The sequence below is a fragment of the Ochlerotatus camptorhynchus genome, unplaced genomic scaffold, assembly GCF_037179485.1.
Source record: "Ochlerotatus camptorhynchus isolate MF236.1 unplaced genomic scaffold, CSIRO-AGI_Acam_v1.1 ptg000304l, whole genome shotgun sequence".
Classification (NCBI taxonomy): Eukaryota; Metazoa; Arthropoda; class Insecta; order Diptera; family Culicidae; genus Ochlerotatus; species Ochlerotatus camptorhynchus.
Window position 1 is genome coordinate 2499932 of NW_027040792.1, and position 17551 is coordinate 2517482.

Below are 17551 nucleotides of genomic sequence, written 5' to 3' on the forward strand. Positions count from 1 at the left end.
TGCTCTCCTTAAAATAAAAAAAAACTGCCTAAAAATCTCTGAACGTCTCAGACTTGGACTTTGTGCACTTCACTGAAAATCTCGGAACTTCTTGAAAGATTTTTTTTCTAAATACCAGATTCACGAATCACTCGGTCCTATAAGTTCAACGAGCTGGATCTCGATGGTTTTGAAACCAATTTTTAAAACTCTTTCACCAACGTGTACAACGTGTAGGGCTACAAATGGTGGGTCGACAAACTGGAAGGAGTGTTGTCCCAACAGCTCTGGTCCTCACAAGTTCCTGCCTCACGCTTCCACGGGTCAGCCGATGACAAAGACCGCCAGCAAAAGATGCTGGTAGCGTAGCCTGGGCAATGTCACCACGATAAAAACATGGATCCGGATCGTGGTGATAGCAAAGTGAGGAGGTGCGACCCTCGAGCGTCTGTTCACCATGGAGGTGCGGCTCAAACAGCGTCTGTCTCGGATCGAGCGGCTGAATAAGAAATGCTGTATCACGTCAGCTACACCTAAGGTGGCAGCCCCACCAACATGATGTAGGTATCGCGACCCCGGTAAGGTAGCATACTGAAACCCCCAACATTACTCAGAAAAACGAAGAAAGAGAAAACAACGAACGGAATTTTCGGCAACCGACCCGGCAACGAAATAAGGACAATGAATGGAAACTCGGTACTTGGAATGTCAGAACCTTAAATGAACCTGGACGAGCGGGCCTTTTGGCTCGTGAACTGCAAAAAGTGAATGTGAGCGTAGCTGCTATTCAGGAAGTACGGTGGCCGAGATCCGGAGAACGTGAATTCCGGGCGGTGGATCCCATCGCCAACACTTCCTTCAAGTATCATATCTATCACAGCGGTGGCGATAGGGCAGAACATGGAGTAGGGTTCATAGTGATCGGGAAGCAGATGAAGCGTGTTATGCGGTGGAGACCGGTAAGCGACCGCATCTGTGTATTAAGGATTCGGGGCAAATTCTTCAACTACAGCCTGATCAACATCTATGCGCCAACCAACGATAAATCCGATGACGTGAAGGACGCGTTTTATGACAGTCTCGATAAAACTTATGATGAGTGCCCAAAACACGACGTGAAGATTGTAATCGGAGATGCAAATGCGCAGGTCGGGAGGGAAGATTTCTTTCGTCCAATCATTGGTACAGAGAGCCTACATACAGTAACCAATGATAACGGCCTGAAACTGATAAACTTCGCCGCTGCTAGAGGTATGGCCATCAGTAGCACCTACTTTGCACGCAAGAATATCCGAAAGCACACCTGGAGACACCCAAATGGCGAAACTTGCACCCAGATCGATCACATGTTGGTGGATGGCCGGCACTTCTCAGATGTCATTGATGTAAGGACTTTTAGGGGGCCTAACATTGACTCAGATCATTATCTTGTTGTCTGCAAAATTCGGGCGCGTCTATCGACCGTTACGAATTCAACGAACCGGAGATCGATGCGTTTCAATATCCATCGCTTGTCAGTAGAAGGTGTTGCTGCAGAGTATCGCCAGAAGCTTGATGAGCGGATTAGCGAAATCAACGTGAACGAGGACCTCAACAATCTGTGGAACACAATCCACGGAGCGGTGAACACAACAGCACAAGAAGTGATAGGTACAGCTCAAAGACGACCACGTAATGGCTGGTTTGATGAGGAGTGCCAGAGGTTGACGGATGAGAAGAACGTTGCCAGAAGCCGGATGTTAGTGTCTGGTACCCGGCTGAACAGAGAGCGGTACAAGGTAGCAAGGGCAGCTGAGAAACGAACCCACCGCAGAAAGAAAAGGCAATACGAAGAACGCGTGATTGCTGAGGCGCAAGAAAGTATGGAACAGAACGATATGCGAAGGTTCTACGCGACTGTCAATGGTGTGCGGAGTAAAACAGCGCCATCTCCCGCCATGTGCAATGACCTTGAGGGGAATTTGCTGACAGATAAAACAATGGTGGCTGCCAGGTGGAAAGAACATTTTGAGACATTGTTGAATGGAGAGAGTGAGGGAGTATCGAGGAACAGAGTAAACATCGCAGACGACGATCAAGCTGTGGAGCCTCCAACGCTAGACGAGGTTAAAAAGGCAATACGTGAGCTGAAAAACAATAAGGCTGCTGGGAAGGACGAGCTCCCGGCCGAACTTTTCAAACACGGAAGTGAGCAGCTGCATCAAGCAATCCACCGTATTCTAACGAAGATATGGGAGGACGAAGAACTGCCTGCTAGCTGGTTGGATGGCCTCATTTGCCCATTATTCAAAAAAGGGCACAGACTCGAGTGCGCCAATTATCGAGGAATAACTCTTCTGAATTCGGCGTACAAAATACTGTCACGCGTTCTGTTTAACAGATTGAGACCGCTTGAGGAGTCCTTCGTCGGTGAATACCAGGCTGGTTTTCGTGAGGGCCGTTCAACGACGGATCAAATGTTTACCCTGCGTCAAATCCTTGATAAATTCCGGGAGTACAACTTGCAGACTCACCATCTGTTTATTGATTTCAAAGCAGCATACGATTCAGTGAAGAGAAATGAGCTTTGGCAGATTATGCTAGAACATGGTTTTCCGGCGAAACTAATTAGACTGATTCGCGCAACGCTAGATGGAGCGAAATCAAGTGTAAGGGTTGCAGATGAGATTTCGACCTCGTTCGTGACCTTAGATGGATTGAAGCAGGGTGATGCACTTTCAAACTTACTGTTCAACATTGCTCTTGAAGGAGCGATTAGGAGAGCTGGTGTGCAGAGGAACGGTACCATCATCACACGATCGTACATGCTCCTTGCCTTTGCGGACGACATCGATATCATCGGAATTGACCGTAGAGCAGTGGAAGAGGCGTTTGTGCCTTTTAAGAGGGAGACGGCGAGGATTGGGCTCACGATAAGTTCTACCAAAACGAAGTACATGGTAGCCGGTAGAAAGCGTGGGAGCAATAGTGGTGTTGGTAGTGTAGTGTTGTTAGATGGTGAACAATTTGAGGTAGTGGAAGAATTTGTGTATCTTGGAACACTAGTGACATGCGATAATGATGTTACCCGCGAGGTGAAGAGACGTATTGCAGCTGCAAACAGGGCCTTTTACGGATTACGTAGCCAGCTGAAGTCCCGTAGCCTGCAAACGAAAACGAAATTCGCTCTGTATAAGACGCTGATACTTCCGGTAGCCCTCTACGGCCACGAATCGTGGACGTTAAAAGAGTCTGACCGGAGAGCATTTGGTGTCTTCGAGCGTAAGGTGCTGCGAACAATACTCGGCGGTAAATAGGAGAATGGCATCTGGCGGCGTCGCATGAATCACGAGTTGTACCAAGTGTATAACGGTACGGATATAGTGAAGCTTATAAAACACGGCAGACTACGGTGGGCTGGGCATGTAGTGCGGATGCCGGAAGACCGACAAGCAAATATTATATTCAGCAGAGAACCCGGTAGAGGTCGTCGACTCCGGGGTAGACCTCGGACACGTTGGCTATTTGCAGTTGAGGAGGACATCAGGTCGCTAAACGTTCATGGCGACTGGAAGCGATTGGCTCAGGACCGAGTCCAATGGAGAAGAGTACTTCGTTCGGCGTTGAATCAACCTGGCGATTCGTAGCCCATCAAATCAAATCAAAATCACCAACGTGTTACCCAAATTGAACATTTGTGTTTTAGGGGTGTTCAATTTTTTTTTCTGAAACGGTATGCCTGATATTACTGAAATCGTCATCTAGCTCCACAGTTCTTCGATCAATTTCACTAGGGCGGTGTGCGGACTCGATTTGGAAGAAAATACATTTTTTGAACATCCCTAGAATGCTGTATAAGATCTCGCAGCTACCACAATAAAGCACTAATGCATACAAGCACCTAAGCATGCCGATCGACAGCTCTTTCGTCATGGTTTCTCTTGCATGGATCATTGGTCATATTGGTCGTTCCGGGACCACCTGCTCATCCGTTGGTAGGTACTTCAGCATAATCTAATACCAACACAGCCAGTTCTTGAAAGCATCCTGGAAAATGATGGATACACCTCCATCATTTTTCTTGTCTATTTGATATATGTTTCACATCGAAGATGCGTCACACATATCAAAACGGCCAGGCCTACTGTGCAGCATTTAAGGGGCAAGATGATTCAGAAAACATAGGGCCTGTTTAAATCGAAGATTTAAACACGATGCTTCAGAATCCAATAAATGGAAGAAACGTGGACATCTCGTACCATACGTTTCGATTTTGGTAATTATATGATAGGTTGGTCGTTAGAAGCATCAAAGCTAGAAAGGTTAAGTGATGCTCCATTTTCTTCTGACGGTTGGGGCATGAGCACTAACTCTTGTCCTAGCCTTTTATGGCTTATGACTATAGCGCCATTACTCGCTTTCTGAAAAGAGAAGCGGAAATGGAAAAGGTGTGTAATAGGCTTTGGATCAAACTGGGAAAATGTATACACACTTAGAAATAACTAATTTTACTCGTGATGAAATCCAGTTTTGACGTAAAGGATGAGTTTACGTCATACGTCATGTAACACTAGGTGCTCCGAGACTGAAAAGTTCGTAACTCGTAGAAAAGTACGTTTGAATGAGCTGAATTTCGCGTCTGTTATGACTCAATTTTATGTCAAAATTGACGCTCGTATATGTCAGTCTCAGAGCATCTAAATTTACATGTTTTTTTTTCTAAGTGTGTAGTCGTTATATTATAATCTGGTGGATTAAATTTCGATCAATCGAAAAGCGGAACCAATTCAACATATTGTAGACCAAAAATTTAAAAATTACTAACAACTTTAATAAATCAAACTTTGATAAGCCTTTCCTCGCCAACCGAACGCAAATCAACAGTGGATAGGGGAAACTTTTCCCAACCCTTGAGTCCCGAGGAAAGGGTTTTCGAAGTTCGGTTCGCTAAAGCTGATGTGCTCTTTTCTGTTGTTGGTCGTGATATGCTCGATTTGTTCTACTATTTGACAGTTCAATTGGATCCTGATATTTTATCTGCTAGACTATAAATACAGCGCCTATAGGAAAATGGTGAATTATTGGATCAGCTCCCGTACTTGCTTTTTCGCTTTTTGCTGTACAGATTTTTACAGAAAAGTAAGTATGGGGACAGACCTTATGACAGTTAATTGACCACTTTGTCAAGCAGTTTTGGCGTGACTTTCTACCAGCGATTTCACAAAACTGGACCAACTAATTTCTATTTTTTTATGAAACGCACAAATGTTGGCTACTTTTCTCGAGGTTCTATAAGAAAAAATCTCAAAATAATGTTTCATTTCAAAGTTCGAGTGGTAGTAAACGTCATTTTATCTGCTCGAATAAAGTGGTTAATAAAATACACTTCAAAATAAAAGAACTCATGTGTTGTTTCATCGCAGCCCCAATAAAATATAATATATTATTTTATGACTTTGTAAAACTGAAAATAATAGAACAACCAATCCTTCCAATTCAGTAAAACACACACATAATACGAATCATTGTCATTCAACGATAGTTGCGTCCTACCTGTTCCCGGCGATCAATTTTCGCTTAGAAACTCAAATCACATGTCTTGTATAAATCGAAAACATTTCCTGAAACCGAACGATTCTATTCAACCGCATCGCGAGAGGGAAAGATTATGATCTCACGCAAATTTTAGCCGCCACAGATAGGTATGGGAAGAGTGGTAGAAACTCAAATCAAACCAACGCCCACACGGCCCAGCACTATCCGAATGGTGGCTCTTTTGTTATATCTCTGGATCTTTTTGAGGTTAGAGAGCAACAACTTCACCATTGTACCGGATCGTATATTTATATTTACCAACACACGAACGAGAGAAAAGGGTGAATGAATGTTTCGGTTTGCCAAGTGGCACCCCATCGGATTCGGCATGGCACGCTGCGTGTTGTTGGTTAGGTAAAAAGGTACACATTTCGATTCGCTGCTTTGGTTTGCCACCAGACAGCAGGTTCGTTAGTTTCAAATAACAGCGGGAGTTGTTTAAATTACGTAAGCCATTTGTTTCCTCTTGTGCATCTAAATTCGGATCTTTTTTTGATTTGTTCATAATTTGCATAACAACCTTTTTTATCCGGCGATGGTTTTCTAGATCAGTACCGAGAATTTCCGAACTCATGCAAAGTTCATAACCTCGAGTTTTCGACAGACTCGAACCAACCCACCAATTAGCCGACTTTCTCGTAAAGTTCGCAATTTCACATGGGGCACGAGGGGTCATGGGATTTCGCCACTCTTCCACTGCAAGCTGAAATTAAAAGTAGCAATCTCCTGAGGTCGTTCTAGACCTTTTGCGAGAGAGAGAACCCTTTTTCTGCTCTACCAAAGCAAGCGGCGCACGGCCGATGAATGCTACTCAGAGACTGAGTAAGATTGTATGGCATTTTTGACGTAGGATTACGTCTTAAGGCAACATATCATACGCATCGATCGCGTTACGAAAAGTGGTCAGGTTTTGAACACTTATAACTCTGTCAATAGCGGATGGATTTCAATTCTAAACAAGCCAATCGATTGGAAATTTTTCTACAGATCTGCGTTACTAAACACTTTATCAATTTTCAAAAAGTCACTATTGAAAATTACACAAATGTCCAACTGTTGCAATTGTGATTATCACCGATTGTAATCCTACGTCAAATCTACGGCCGTGTCATGGATATAACCTCTTTTACTCACGCCAATTGAACTCAGTTTCGAAAAGAAATCAGTTACTCAGAGCTCTTAGTACCTCCACTCCTTACGAAACTGAGTTAAATTTTGATGAGAAAACAATAGATAGCAATACAATTTTACTCAGTCTCTGAGTTAATTTCATCGGCCGTGCGAAAGGCGGAGGAAAACCGAAACCCCAAAGTGAGGTTATGCAACCTTTGGACGTTTGTTTTTGCTGCGCTCTGCGTTGCATTTCCAGCCGAGCCAATCATCGCGCTCTGGCTCCGTCCGACTCCGAGTGCAGCATGGGTTTCCTTCTTCTACTTCTTTGGATCGCCCGCCGGGCCCGGGCAGCTGTGAAACTTCCTCGAACCGGTTTCCTCGTGAGTTGGCAGCGGCAAAGGGATTGTGGCCTAGTTTTTTTCGTTCCTTTTCTGCCTTTGGAGAAATATGTTGATACGTTCGGTTCGGGCGAATGACCTTTTTTTGCTGAAATGATAATTGGTTTAAAAATTGGCGTATGGCTGCAGAATCCATCTCCTGTTCGATGGATGTAACCTACAAACAAAATCAAACGGTTGGTCCACATTTTCACTTTCATCAGCCGGCTAGCCTCTCTCGGAAATCGGTGTAAGCCGACAAGAAAAATACCAATAATCAAAACAAAACTCAAAAATTTACGACTATCGGGAGGTCCAAAAAAAGCGAGGAAGCATAACTCTGCCTTTGCTTGGAATGGGGCATCGTCTGCCTTTGCTTGGAATGGGGCAAAATTACGCAACCGATGATGCCTCCTATTGGGAGCAACGCAAAGCAAATGTAAAACAAACGTCGATCGAACATCCGAAAAGAAAATCGTGAACGTAAACGAAACTGAAAGTCGGTAATTTTTTCCGTCTGCTCGCACAAAGCTGTCAAAATTATATCCCGCATATGCTCCGTATAGTGCGCACATAGGGTATACGTCCCTAACCTCGGTCTAATATGCAGCCATAGATTACGTTTTTAATCATAACTCATCAATTAATTTACCTGCAAACGATATTCTACTGCTAAATGGTATGCTTAGATATGCTTATCATGTCGTTTGCTATCAGGAACCGCAAAAAGTTGAAAAACTTACTTTTTTTAAGACAAAAACTCACCAGGGAAATGTATGTAATATCGGTCTATTGTCCCCAAATTGGGTCTATTTATGGATGCAACTTCGTCCTATCCTGTTTGATTCTCAAAAAAAACGCTCTTGGTAACGTTTTCTTATGTATTTTTTTTTATCACTATCACTGTTAACTTAATACTCTTCATTCCTCAAAACATTTCTTAGAGAAAATTTTACGAAAACTACATTAAATCACTCAAGTTAAAAATTAAAAATTAAAAATTTCGCTTATCGTCTTTCGACCGCAGAATATCTAAATCAAAACATTGTGATGTTCATTATACAGATTTGGCAGAAAAAATCTCCCTTCCTGTTCGTTCCTTATCATCCAAATGCAAACCACATTGTTGACGTTACTCTTATTGCTATATGCTGTCAAATGAATTTCATGGGCCAAAGTTAGGAACATAGAAAAGAAATGTGTCCCTAAAGTTGGGTCCATGATTTACTTGTGAAAACGTTGTTAAACAATTAAAATAAACATAAAATATTCAAACAGTAACTGTGAGTTTTACGTCTAGTGTGTATTATCAGGTAATTCCATTCAATAAATGCCATAATCAGGCCATTTGATGATCGTCAGTGCAACCTTCCCATCTTAACCTTAGAAGTCATGGCGGCTAAAAACTCCGAACAGAGTGATATTCTCAACCAGTTTTATTACTTACGAGAGCTGAAAATGTATTGAAATGTTGTGATATAAATTGATTTGTGTGTGGTACACATTTATCAATCATCAGTGATCAATATTTTCCTTATTTTTTGTGTAATATTCCTTAATTAATTATTTATTTGCGTGATAGGCCGAATGAAAGGACTAGACCCACATTACATACCGTAACCCTATACAACACATTTTTCGGAGGCTCTCATACCATCGAATAAAGGAGCCCAATTATTGTGGGCTCTTCGCACACCATTCATTATAGTGCTGATATGCTTTTTTTCTTTCAGAGCTTCCAAGCACTAAAGCAAGCGGCGGGCGTCAATTACATAATTTAGATAACAACCGCGTGATGCAGAATCCAACTGCCAACTGTCGGAAACGGATTGGGTAATTTACCCTAATCGCAGCAACCCTCGCAAATTGAATTCGCAGAAATCGGATGCCTGAAAGATTCGTTTTTTTTTTTGCCTTTTATTTCCTGTTGGGAACTGCCATTTATTAATGCACTTTTTTTCCACTCCGATGCGGATTATGCCACAACAACAGCGGAAGTGTCATTTTTTTCTACTTACAAAATGTCAAACTGTGCCACGCTCGCGGTTTGAGGTCTTGGTTGGTAGCTTTTCTCAGATCAAGAAAGATGCCAATACCGAAGCGTTTGACCCCTAACCTCCAAACGAAGTGCACGCGTTCCGCCTTAATGGGCACGTGTTTCCTCAGTTCAGCAGACTGGAGTTTGAAGCGCCATCAACACATTGTCAGCGTCGCTGCATGAAGTTAATACAATGGGGCCATAAAACTACAATAGAGGCGTTTGTTTACCAGTCAGTGAAAGTGACGTTGCGTGAATGGGGTGATTGGATTGATTGTTTTGTGCTGGCATAACCTAAAAAAAAAGTGAAATTAGATCGTTGTTTTGTCCCATGCAAATTATGATACCTACTGAAAAAGATTTGCACGATATGTTAACCCGATGGGGAAGACAGTGGGAAATTCAGAGCAATCCAGAGTAGCTCTGAGGAACTCTTTTGCTCTCGGATGAACAATTTTATTATCTCAATTGTTTTGACAGCGCAGCCCAAGCAATCAAATGTTTCGGTGTTATTGGCGAATTAAAACAAAGCTAAAACTGGCCATGCGACACCTAGTTTTAAGATAAGCAATTCAAAAATGATGATGTACATAAACAAAATGTCATGCAATTTGACAGTTATCAAAACGTCATTACCATTTTCACCCACTCGCCATCTGTGAGTCAATCGTCACTTTGATTCTTCAATGGAAGTTCACCTATCACCTCTTAAAAACATCAACGATCAGCCTGTGACGGACTGAAATCTAAAAACAAACAAATCCAAGCATCGCTGCCATTCACCAGCACCACTCACTCATAATCACTAGAATTCTCACACTTTGTTTCCCTCCTATTTTCTCTACCTTTTCCCCGGCAGTATGTGGACCTCCAGCGATTCCGGCCAACGCACGAGTGCAGACACAACCGGCGGACGGCGGTGGTCCTGGTTTCCGGTCGGCCAAGTACGAGTGCGACTCCGGCTATGAACTGTTCGGCCAGGAAACGGTCAAGTGCGACCCGGTCAAGGGCTGGGACAAGGAGCTGCCATTTTGCGGTAAGTACCTACGATATTTCTTTTCTCACACTTTTTCCTCACCGCGCGTGAATTTTCCACGCTTGAACGACTCTATTGAATTGGCAATCAATGAGCGCGGGGGAAAGAAGGAGAGTAGATTACCTACCTATAGCTTGTCGCCAGTAGAGCATCATCGCCGGAGCTGTTATTTCCTCTGTCATCCGAAGTAATTCCATCGATCCATGTTTCGCGTCCGAGACGAGACCACGACCATCATCGGCTTGACAGGCAGGGAAAGAAACCGTGGCGGCTATGGGAAATGAGATATAGGTGTAGGTAAGGTAGTAAGGGATCACGACAGTGGATGGAGCCAACGGCAATTATGGCGAGTTGGCGGGTGTTGATTGGGAACAAACTGTCCCGAGATTGATGAAGTGTTTCGGTCTTCGATTTTCAATTGGTGTCCCGGGCTTTTGAAAAGAGAGAAAAATTGCGATCAATAGGTACCTCGGGCCTAGCCAGGGTTGGGAAAGGGAAGGGGCAATTTGGTTTCACTTTTCCTTACCTATTCATCGTCGGTTTGAAATTGATAGGGGAAGTGTTTCTCAGGTTCGTCGTTACCGATGCATTTATGTCTTCTGTGTGTTTCTACAACATACAGTCATGAATCCTTATGGGGTGTTTACACTTGTGCTATTACACTAGCGCCAGAGTTGATAATAGAAGAGTTACGCAGACTGAAACCAAAATCTACCTATCGAACTGTCAAACCGTCTACCTATCGAGCATAGTAGACAAACTGACTCAGTTGCGTGGAAAGTATTGTTATCGAAACTAGAGGAAACTTTCACAACCCAAGTGAAGTCATCCGAGGTGTAAACAAAAATAAAGGTTGCCAAAATAAAACAATGTCCATTGATCGACATCAGTGTTGTAAGCTTCACTCTGCGTAACTCTTCTATTATCAACTCTGACTAGCGCTAATGAGCCAGCTGCTAGCAAAAAAGCTCAACAGCATAATGTATACGAGCAACTGAAATTGGTGCTAGTTCGCTAGTACACTAGCGCTAGCAAATTCACACAGATGTAAACACCCCATTATTGTTGGATACTTATTGCCGGGCTATCCGCGAATAAGGATACCCACAGCTTATGGGATTTTCACTAATATGGGCTGAGTTAATCACAGTTGTTTAAATATATAAAGCTATACTGTCTTCGACAAAGTTGTTACACTGGGGTAAACCAGCAAGCCTGTGCCATTCGATTCAGGTTTAAAAAGGAACTACGCCGTTAGAGGCGCTTCCTTTTCATATTACTTCTGACGGACGCTGTATTACATGGAATTTGGATCTAACATAGAATATCTCTTGATCCTGACCATGTAGAAAGTTTAGAACTATCACACTACGCAGCGCCAGTGTGCACATGAACTTCCTGTATAACCTGTATGATATCCTGGTCATATAGAAGGATGCTGGGCAATGTGAGTATTTCTGCTATTTTTGGTATCCAAGACGGCCATCCAGGATGATGCGGAGCGTGACAATATGGTCCACACAAGATCTTCCGGCACGGAATCCTGCCTGCTGCCGTCGGAGAGTCACGTCGATCTTCTCCTGTATCCGATTCAGGATAACTTTGCACAGAACTTTGAAAACAATACACAGTAACATGATGCCTCGCCAATTGTCGCACACAGTCAGATCCCCCTTCTTTGGGACCTTCACTAAGATGCCCTGCATCCAGTCGGCCGGAAATGTCGTGGTGTCCCAGATATTACAGAATAGTTGATGCAACATTTGTGCGGATAGCATGGGGTCAGCTTTGAGCATCTCTGCTGATATGCCTTGTTGGATTTCATGCTTCGGATAGCTGCTTCAATCTCCTGCAGTGATGGGGCCTCGGAATTGACGCGAGTGATGCACCGCACCCTAGGCGAATCATGCCGAGATGTTGATGGCTGGTTGGCCGTCGAAACTTGAAGAAGTTGTTCGAAATGCTCAAACCAGCGTTTCAGCTGGTCAGTGGGGTCGGTAAGCAATTGTCCAGTCGTGTCCTTCACTGGCATCCTCGGGTTCATCCTTGCTCCACTCAGGCGTCGTGAGATATCGTAGAGGAGGCATATATCGCCAGCGTTTGCGGCTTTCTCCCCTTCGTCGGCCAGGGAGTTCACCCGCGCTCGCTTGTCCCGTCTGCAAGAGCGCTTGACTTCCTTCTCTAGAGCCGAGTACCATTGACGGGCTTCGTTCTTGGCTCCTCTGGTTCTCGCCCGCTCTATCGCGGCTTTTGCTTCTCTACGCTCCTCAATATTTCGCCAGGTTTCATCTGTGATCCACTCTTTCCTCTGGGTGCGCAGTTCACTCAAGTTGTTCTCGCTTGTTTCTATAAAGGCATTCTTGATGACCGTCCATTGTTCTTCTACGCTGCCACCTTCTGGAACGTTCGCAGCTCGAGTCTCAAGTTCTTCAACAAAAGACCTTTTACCGCTTGATCTTAAAGTCGACGTGTGTTGAACCGCCACCCGAGTCTCTCCTCCCGTCGCTGGATCCGCGCCATGCGTAGGCGGATTTCACCGATTAGAAGGTGATGGTCAGACGCGATGTCGGCGCTGCGTTTATTCCGGACATCAAGAAGGCTCCGTCTCCATTTTCGGCTGATGCAGATGTGGTCGATCTGATTTTCGGTATGTCCATCACGGGAAACCCACGTGACTTTGTGCACTTGCCGATGGGGGAAGAGCGAGCCCCCGATCACCATGTCGTTATTGCCACAAAATTCTGCAAACAGCTCACCATTCTCGCTCATTTCGCCGAGACCATGGCATCCCATGACAAGCTCATAGTCCGTGTTGTCGGAGCCGATCTTCGCATTGAAGTCGCCAGTGTAGATCTTGATGTCACCCTTTGGAACCTTATCCACGACGGCATTCAGTTGACTGTAAAAATTCTCCTTGTCCTGTAGCTCGGCAGCATCGGTTGGCGCATAACATTGAATTATGGTAAGGTTACGAACCCGTGTTCTAAATCTGGCAACGATTATCCTCTCATTAACAGGCTCCCATTTGATGAGCGCAGCACTTGCCTGGACGCTAAGTAGGAGACCAACTCCACGATGGCGGGGAGCGTTATCACCTCGAATACCAGAGTATAGTAGTACCTGTCCCGACGGCAGTTTGTGCTCTCCAAAGTTTGGCCAACGAACTTCACTCAGTCCCAGGATTTCTAGCTTCATGCGTCGCGCCTCGTTGGCGAATTGTGCTGGGCTAACGTCAATACATTCCATGATCCAATTCGTGTCCTTTGTTTTGCGCTAAAAGTCGTTGCCGTTATATCAGTTCGATGTCTTTCTCTGTTGGTTTCTATAACAATTGTAAAGGTTTCAGAGCTGAAGCGTTTGAGCCAGGGTTTGAGCATGAGCGCATTTGGCGGTATTTGGTGTTCAATTAACCGAATCTTTAGAACTAATTTCAAGAGAATACTATACAGATCATATCCATGAATAACTTAGTTCGTTGAAATAGCAGTATGTTAATATCAGTAGAAAATATTGCTTATAAAGGGTGATACGGTCAAAATTTGGTCAATATCAACTTGACGTATTTCTTTCAATTTTGCATTTAAAAAACCTGAACACCCCTCATTTTGAAGGTGTGTGTGTAGAATGTTGCTCCTATTTTGATTTTAGAATTCACTCTTCAGTTGTCAAAATGCCGTCCAAGCAAGAAGAGCAGCGTATCAAAATTTTGCTCGCGCATCGCGAAAATCCGAGCTACTCGCACGCAAAGTTGGCAAAATCGCTAAAAGTTGCCAAATCAACCGTTACAAATGTAATTAAAGTGTTTGGGGAACGTTTGTCGACAGCCAGGAAGTCTGGATCGGGGGGAAATCGAAAACCGGAAGCCGCTGAGACGACAAAGAGAGTTGCCGGTAGTTTCAAGCGAAACCCTAACCTCTCTCTCCGAGATGCCGCAAATAAGCTGGGTGTATCGTCTACAACCGTGCATCGAGCCAAAAAACGAGCCGGACTATCGACTTACAAGAAGGTAGTGACTCCAAATCGCGATGATAAACAAAATACGACGGCCAAAGCGCGATCCCGGAGGCTGTACACGACGATGCTGACGAAGTTTGACTGCGTGGTAATGGACGACGAAACCTACGTCAAAGCCGACTACAAGCAGCTTCCGGGACAGGAGTTTTATACGGCAAAAGGAAGGGGAAAGGTAGCAGATGTTTTCAAGCACATGAAACTGTCAAAGTTCGCAAAGAAATATCTGGTTTGGCAAGCCATCTGTACCTGTGGCTTGAAAAGCAGCATTTTCATAGCTTCCGGGACTGTCAACCAAGAAATTTACGTGAAAGAGTGTTTGAATAAACGTCTGCTGCCTTTCCTGAAGAAACACGGTTGTTCCGTACTGTTTTGGCCGGATTTGGCATCTTGCCATTACGGTAAAAAGGCCATGGAGTGGTACGCCGCCAACAACGTGCAGGTGGTTCCCAAGGACAAGAACCCTCCCAACACGCCAGAGCTCCGCCCAATTGAGAAATACTGGGCTATTGTCAAGCGGAACCTAAAGAAGACCAAAAAACTGCTAAGGGCGAGCAGCAGTTCAAGGCAAACTGGCTTTCTGCGGCGAAGAAGGTGGACAAGGTGGCTGTACAAAATCTGATGGCAGAGGTCAAGCGTAAGGCCCGGCAATTCGGATTTGGAAAAGCGGAAGCCTAACTGAATATTTTTCCTGAATTTTATACTAATTGAACTTGAAAAAGAAATTTAATTTGATTTTTTAAATAAACGATTTCACCGATTTACACGCGTTTTCCCTTGACCAAATTTTGACCGTATCACCCTTTACATTATCAAGCACTCTTTGATATTTATTATCATCACTTTGGATAATTTTAATTGATTATTAACGACTTAGTTGGAACTTTGTAAAATTGTTGTATTTTTGTGAACATGCCTTTATGCAAAACAATTGTTTGCCTTACAGCTTTGCTGAATACAACATTTACATTAATCATTTAAAAAGATTAAAATAGTTGGATTTAATTCTGCTCATGTTTTACAAATTTTTCAATACTTAAGTTTTCGTTTCAAAGATAGTGTTTCCATAAATATGGCATTGTTATTTATGAAGCGTATTGTTTTATCTACTTAGGTGTCATCTGTTCGATCCCACACAACTCATGTTTCCAATGAAACAGTTTCTTCAATTTCCGATGAGCAATCTCCCCTACGTGACAAACCACAAGGCCGCAAAAAAAAAGAATATATGCGATTGTCTAAAAAGACTCAAAATTTCCGTTGCATAGCGTTAACTCAAAGAACCTTTACCACTCTTGTTAAAATCGGCACGATCCTCAGCTGCCAATAACAGGAATCCTGCAATAGCTAAAATAATCCGCCATATTGTAGATGGCGGAAAAAATGGGCACAGGATATCTTGAAGAAATTGCACAGTTTTAAGAAAACTACTGTTGCGTCTATTGAAAAATGCCTCATGCTTAAGCAATGGGGCTAAGTCGTAGCAAGTATGAGGGATTTGAAAGGTTCGCTATAGACCACCTTGGATTTAGATTGTTACAGCCTTGGAGAAAAGTATCTCAGTACTGGGATACCATCATTCCAGATTTCCCTGCACCTAATTGAGATCAGGGTTACTTGTCATCGAAGTGTACGGTTAGAGATTTGTTTACGTGTGACGTTTCCATGAAAATTACATCGTTCAATCGTAAAGATTTAAAATGTATGCTATTCGCAACGGCAGACCCCGATTCTGCGACCGGATTCAGTCATTACAATATGGCTTAAATGTTGAGGAACGATGATTCCTTATTATCCGGGGCTCCGAGCACTATATGAGTCTTTTATTGCAAACCGATAAAGGAGGAGTTATTTGGAAGAATCCAAATCCTCAGGCAAGTTCATTCTGCCGCATAAGATCAATGAGCTGGATAAAGGAGACTGAAGGAATCATCAAGCAGTTCATTGACATTTTTTTTTCTCAGAATTAGAGGCAATCAACAGCAACCCGGTTACAGTTGTTGTTGGAAAGTTCACGCTGCATATTACAGTATCCTCCTTTTACATCATGATAGATGGTAAGGTAGCAAACGCGATTGTTGGAAACCGTGAAACTGAAGATCGCGTGTCGGAGGACAAAAAAGTCTGATGATGCATTTGAGGCAAAACTGCAACAGTTCATAGTAGAGTCTGATGATGGAGTGGTCTACGCAGAAAACTATGATGATCATTCCGATTGGATCAGTGACAGCGATGATGATCCAAAGTAACAGAGTACCGCAAAGTCCTAAATAATTATTTTATTGATAATATCACAAATTGGCTTGTAGAAGATTAAATGCTTTCAATTGCACTATGTTCACCAAATAAAGTCTGCTTCAGTTTTAATCCACACTTAGAAAACAGTATATGTCGGGATTGGTTTGAAGTAGACGAAAAACACTCCTCCAAAAAAGGTGGAACGGGAAACTTTAAATGTTTAAAAAATCATAGCTCAGCCATTTTTTGACAAATTTCACGGTACCGCTGAAAACTACAAACTTCTTCTCCTTGTTAATGATTTATTAGCGAGATTTCTAGCTTTTGGCTGGTTCATTTCGAATAATCATGAAGTGATTTATATGCTCTGCCAATTAAAGATGGTTATCACTGCTCAGTGACAACATGGTCTAAACATAGAATATTGCAACCAATTTACTGAGTATTTTGTACAGCGTACATATTTATTTTTAACATGTCATTCAACATGAGCAAACTTTTATATTTGAAACATGGATTATTTGACCCCACATTCTCCTATAAATGTTTCCAATCAGTTAATCAAAGCTCACTTACTGGCTTCTAAATGGTATATTTGGAAACTTCCAAAGAAAGTTATTGTCTATTTAAGCCAATAAACCAGTCTAAATGCTTTCGATTGATAGAGGATTTTGGGGTAAATCAGGCGCTAAACATGTATTTATTTGTCCGTACACAGTATGAAAACAAGCACATTTGATGCTTAGATTCCTTTTTACTACAAGAAAACCTAAATCTCGTGTAACCATTTCAGCGGCAGGAACTGTTCAGTAAAATACGCTCAAAACATGCACTTGACTCAGTTTTGTCCTTTAGACTATTGTAATCCACTTTCTGAGCATCTCATATTTTATTTTTTAATATTAAGTTAAAATTCGGAAAACTTTTATATTTTATTACAAAATCTGGCTTATTTGACTCCATGCTCTCCTATAAATGTTATCAATAGTTTTTAAAAGGCACAAGCTGACTACTAGAAGACAAATTGGCTGCTTCTGATAAAAGGTACTGACTATTTAAATCAGTGAAGTATCATAATGGGAAAGAACTACAGAAAATATGGGATTTTGGGACAAAATAGGCTCCAAACATGCACTTATCACAGCGTGCGAAAATATGCAGAATAAAATGCTTGATATTTTTCCC

The 17551-nt window shown here is 42.9% G+C and overlaps 1 protein-coding gene across 1 annotated transcript in view; it reads left to right on the forward strand.

Annotated features, from left to right (window-relative positions):
- The window catches only part of fw (furrowed), a 143416-nt gene that overhangs the window by 96150 nt on the left and 29715 nt on the right, over window positions 1-17551 (forward strand). Inside the window, exon 2 of the mRNA XM_065228880.1 lies at window positions 9941-10117. Coding sequence (XP_065084952.1) covers window positions 9941-10117 — 177 coding nt within the window. The remainder of the gene's footprint in view (window positions 1-9940; window positions 10118-17551) is intronic.